Source organism: Chiloscyllium plagiosum, chromosome 17 (assembly GCF_004010195.1).
Source record: "Chiloscyllium plagiosum isolate BGI_BamShark_2017 chromosome 17, ASM401019v2, whole genome shotgun sequence".
In the NCBI taxonomy this organism is placed as follows: domain Eukaryota; kingdom Metazoa; phylum Chordata; class Chondrichthyes; order Orectolobiformes; family Hemiscylliidae; genus Chiloscyllium; species Chiloscyllium plagiosum.
The window spans coordinates 41,197,167-41,202,671 of NC_057726.1; the positions used below are offsets into that span (position 1 = coordinate 41,197,167).

Sequence of the window (5,505 nt, forward strand, 5' to 3'; positions counted from 1 at the left end):
CCTTTAGGTCAGTTTGCCATTTTTTAAACATGATTTTTATTGTAGGTCTAACGAAAATCATTTTTTTAAAACTTTCGAACAGTAAGATTATAAATTCATAATATGAGCCATATAGCTGATTGAAAAATTGGCAAGGCACAAGTTGACTGGGCTCAATATTTAAAAATGCAGCAACAGAAGACAATGCATGTCCTTTAATGTCATGCCTCATTTATTTAATAAATCCTATTGTAATGGTTCTCTAAATCGCAAATGCAAGATAGGACATAAATAAAACTGAGGCAGGACCATATCCTCCCCCAGAATTCACTTTAAAAACTGCATATTGTCATCTTACATCAGAAATGCATTCAAACTGTCATGTAATTTAAGAGCATTATGAAGAGGCTCATGATAAATGTCCTAAATACAAACCAAATTGTCAAACATGTACATGGCCCTTATAAAGTAAAATGCATCAGCGAGAGAGCAAACTATTTCTAAAAATTTTATGGAGAGAAGGACGACATACTTGAATTTTTAAGATCAGAGAAAGATAAGTAAATGTTTATTCATAAACTTGACTTGAAGGTAGTTGATACATATTCAAAATGTAATCCTCTCCATTTCCAGCAGCACTTTTTCAAACATTCTGGACTTTAAAATTAAACAAAAAGCAGAAGATTGACGTCTGATTATTCACGTCCCTGTGTTGTGGTCCTGGTCAGCTTGGGAAAATGTATGGGTCAATTTAAACAGCTCTCAGCTACTGATCCAGCTCTCATTTAGTTCTATCACATTCACTTAGAAAGTGAATGAACCTTACGTACCAAACCACATACATGCTTTATGATCCCTCAGATATTATTAAAATGAATTGTTTTGCAACAAATAAATATGAATGAATTGACAAATTCTTTCAACTTTTGCAAAAGAGTAAGAAGTGTTGTTTTTTGGAATATTAAATCCAATTTGTAATTACATTTACAGTAAGCATGTTAAAGGGACACCAAAATGGAAAAAAGAGTAAAGGAGATGGCCTTCTTCATTCCCACTTAAATTAACAGCATTGAGAGATACTAAAAAAGGCCACTGCAAAGGTGAAAAGCAGATGAAGAAAGTCAAAGCAGGATTAAGCTAGAATGTTCTCTTACAGCTTATGAACAACTTTAAGCATAAATCTAAGAAGTAGATAATGAAGGCAGATTTGAGAGTGTGCATGCATACATGCATGAGGCAAAGGACAAATGCAAGAATTAAACTATCCGTTGTAGGACATAACACAGGGACTAGTGTTAAATTGAGACAGAAGAAAGACCTAATTACAGCTTTCAGAGTAGGATCATGACACTACATGATCACTATCATTTGAGTGATGTTAATTTATATTTCAGCACAATCACTGGTGCCATCTCTAACTTCAACAGCAGCACTGAACTATAAATGAAATGGAAATGGTGCTTCAGGCAGCAACCATCACAAAATTCTCTATGCACTGTCAGAAGCCAATATAAAAATCTGCTGCAACTAGAAATGTGTATGATATTGGTGTATTTTGGATGGAACTGTATAATTTATACAGATCTTCACTTAGAATCTATGGCCAGAAACCAAAATTGCAGTCAGAACTATGCAGGAATTACCTAGGTGTGGCTGTTTATCATAGCACACATTCCAAGAGCTCTATCCCATAGTATAAACAGCTACAGAAGGATCTAACTGCAAGGTAAGTTTCAAAGAGTTCTATAATACAGTTGAAACATCCATGGCTTCTCCAAGAACAGCGTCTGAGGCCTGGAATCTGCAGAAAAAGGGAAACTGTCAGCATTCTCTGCTGTTACTGTGTAAAACTGACAGCAACCTCTGCCACCCACGCATTGCAAATAAATGTGAAAAATCTATCAATTGCTATTAGAGCTACTCTGCTCAACCAAATGCTGTGTTGTTGTAGTCTTCATGGATGCAATGATTAGAAATCACTAATTTGTCATTAGCTTCAATAATTTATATCAAACACATGCTGCTAAAAAAAACAATGAAAATGTTAATTACTCCTAATGGAACAAGACTCGAATACTTAAAGGCATCCCAAGTCATGATTATTGCTGAATAACTCTCAGGCCATGAGAATCTATTTTTACACATATGGAGTTTCATTCCCTCAGAACATTTTAAAATTGCAGAATTTTCACTGGCATTTGTTTCCCACTTAGCTGTATGTTGATCTCTCAATCTTTATTTAACTCTCTACACAATGGTTTAAGCATGATTTATCGATCCTGTTCTTTATTTGCTGCTTTGCTGTTTGTGAGAATACTTCAATCTGACTGGCTGATCACTCTGCCACCTACTGCTGGTGACACCAATTCCCTGTAGTTGGCATTAATTGAAGCTAAGGTAAGAGAAGAGGAAACCTACTTGCAAGACCACACAGCTTTTGTGAATCAGTTTTACTGGAGGTCAGTGGCTGTTGGTCTCTTAGTGGTGATTGCAATCTGTGGACTATATGGTCCCACACCTCATTCGCAGATACAATCAACCACATAACCTACTTATTCCCTTAAGTTTGAGACAAAATAAATCATTCTTGTGCTATAGGTGTGGTATAGGATTCATCTCTACACGCGAAACAGTGAAGCCATTGTTGGGTGAACCTATCAACTTGTTTCTGTGGTTCCTTACCAAATCTGTTTCAGAATCAAAGTAAACAACAGAATTTTAAAGTGGTCCTCTTGTTTATTCTTGAGTTAACTGTGAGGCTACATTAGGAGTATGAAAGCTTCTCTGATTTGATTCTATATTATGTTGTTGTTACCTCACATTAAAACCATCACCAACATCATTGCTTAAAAACAACAAAAACTCAATGATAAAATTAAAATAAACTTTGTATGAAGTCCCACATGAGCTTCACAATTCTCTGGGATTACAGTTATTTTAACAGCTGCTTAAGATTGATCAGGATGCAATTACCTTTTGCCAAAGTCTTCCAAAATTCACCATTGAAATGGCACGCTGATCTTTACATTTTCTTAATGTGTTGCTGGTACTGTTTTTAACCAAATATTGAGTACAAGGTGGCGTGGTACATAGTTAGTATTTTGTACATTAACAAAGTGGGAAGCAAAGGATTTATTTCTGTAATTGTGTCTACACCATTATCAGCAGCTAATCTGAATAGCAGCAACGATTTGCAAATAAAATGTCTTTCAAACATATATCACATCTTGCATATTCTGCAAGTTTCCAAGTGCTGGTCTGGATTTAGAAAAATCAATTAGAAGCGTCTTTTGTTCTTGAGTACAGCTTGGACTGTTCAGTGGCCAAAAACATGATTGGTTAGTTCATATTAATCTATTCCATCTTGTGGGCCCACTTCATGTCATCAGCCCTTGGCTTATGTCCAGTCAGGTTTGTTATGACATATTCAGAGTTCCGCCAAAATCCAATCTTTTCCAGAAGGTAGTTAAGCCATCCTGAGTATAACAAAGAATATTTTCATATCAGAGTGTGCAGTCTTAAAATGTCTAAACCTTTAGGTGACTTCAGTATCCTGGACAAATGTAATTTATTTCCCTCATTCTAGAGTATATGATCCTTCAAAGATTCAGATAATTTAACCAGTTGTTTTTGCATCATATGTATATTTCAGGATCAGGAAACATACATTCATGTGAGTAGTTTTGCTTCAATTTCCCATGATTGATCAAAAGCCCAAACACAGTCACATTCTACTTTCTAGAATGCCCGGTAGTCCAGCTGGAAGTGTGAGATAAGACAGAGTAGGTTAACAGGGATGTGGTCAGTGATTGAGACCTTTTTCAGTGCACGATGAAGAAGGCTATATTTTGGAGAATTTGGAGTTGCTGGTAATTGTGTTTATTCCATAAGACCTGAGCTGATTTTTTTTTGTGGAGATATGAACTTGGTTGGCCGATTTTTAAGATGAGGCTTAAAAGAAATCGGAGGAAATGTTCTTTCACCCGGGGGATATGGGATAGATATTAAATGTGCTGCCTGAGTGGATGGTGGAGACAGATACTCTCAACACTTAAGCAGCATCTGGATGAACATTTAAAATGCCAAGGCATAGAAGGCTATGGGCCAAGTGCAGGTAAATGGGATTAATGTAGTTTGGTACTTGTTGGTTAGCATAAATGTGAATGGCTGAAAGACCTGTTTATATGCTGATGACTCTATGACTTAGAACCATAGAATCCCAACAGTGAGGAAACAGGCCATTCAGCCCAACATGTTCACACTGACTCTCTGAACAGCATCCTACCCAAACTCACCCCTGGCCCTATCCCTGTAACCCTGCACTTCCCATGGCCAATCCACCCAACCTACACACCCCTGGACACTGTAGGCAATTTATAATGGCTGATCCACCTAACCTGCACATCTTTGGACTGTGGCAGGAAGGCAAAGCACCCAGAGGAAACCTACGCCGACAAAGGGAGCATGTATAAACTCCACACAGACTGTCGTCTGATGGTGGAATGAAACCCAGGTCCCTGGTGCTCTGAGGTAGCAGTGCTAACCACTGAGTCACCATGCCACCCCCTGCTAACCACTGAGCCACTCAGAGTGTTTTCAGGAAGTAACCAAAAAGATTGATGAGGACAGAGCGATAGATGTCGTTTATTTGGACCTTAGTGATGTTTTTGACAAGTTTCCGCATGATAAACCATTTAGTAAATTTAGATTTCATGGGATTCAAGATGAGCTTGGCAATGGAATTTAAAATTGGCTTGACAGTAGGAAACAGAAGGTGGTGGTGGGAGGGTTGCTTTTCAGATTGTAGGTCTGTGACCGGCAGTGTACTACAGGGATCGGTACTCGGTCCACTTTTGCTTGTCATTTATATAAATAATTTGGATGAGAATAAACGAGGCATGGTTAGTAAGTTATGGAAGACATCAAAATTATATCTAAGATTCTCAAAAGATATTGATAAACTGAATCAATGGAATGAACAGTGGCAGATGGAGTTGAATTTGGATCTATGCGAGATATTACATTTTGGTAAAACAAAAAGGGCTGGACTTATACAATTAATGGTAGGGCCCTGAGTAGTGTTGTTGAACAGAGAGACCTAGGGGTTCAAGCACATAATTCTTTGAAATTTGCTTCTCAAGTACTCAGGGTGGTTAAGAAAACGTTTAGCATGCTTGCCTACATTGCCCAAATCATTGAGTATCAGAGTTGGGACATCATGTTGAGGTTGTATGGGACATTGGTTAGGCCTCTTCTAGCGTACTGTGTGCAGTCTGGTCACCCTGTTAGAGTCATAGAGTCATAGAGTCATAGAGATGTACAGCATGGAAACAGACCCTTCGATCCAACCCGTCAATACCGACCAGATATCCCAACCCAATCTAGTCCCACCTTCCAGCACCCTTCCATATCCCTCCAAACCCTTCCTATTCATATACCCATCCAAATGCCTCTTAAATGTTGCAATTATACCAGCCTCCACCACTTCCTCTGGCAGCTCATTCCATACACGTACCACCCTCTGTG

General features: G+C 38.1%; 1 protein-coding gene across 2 annotated transcripts in view; it reads right to left on the reverse strand.

Annotated features, from left to right (window-relative positions):
* Positions 1 to 2,695: 2,695 nt before the first annotated feature.
* si:ch211-212o1.2 (uncharacterized protein LOC492735 homolog) overlaps positions 2,696 to 5,505 on the reverse strand; it is a 138,081-nt gene continuing 135,271 nt past the window's right edge. For both annotated transcript variants that reach the window (XM_043706932.1, XM_043706931.1), the window contains one exon: positions 2,696 to 3,455. In XM_043706932.1, the coding sequence (XP_043562867.1) occupies positions 3,334 to 3,455 (122 nt within the window). In that variant the 3' untranslated portion in view covers positions 2,696 to 3,333. The remainder of the gene's footprint in view (positions 3,456 to 5,505) is intronic.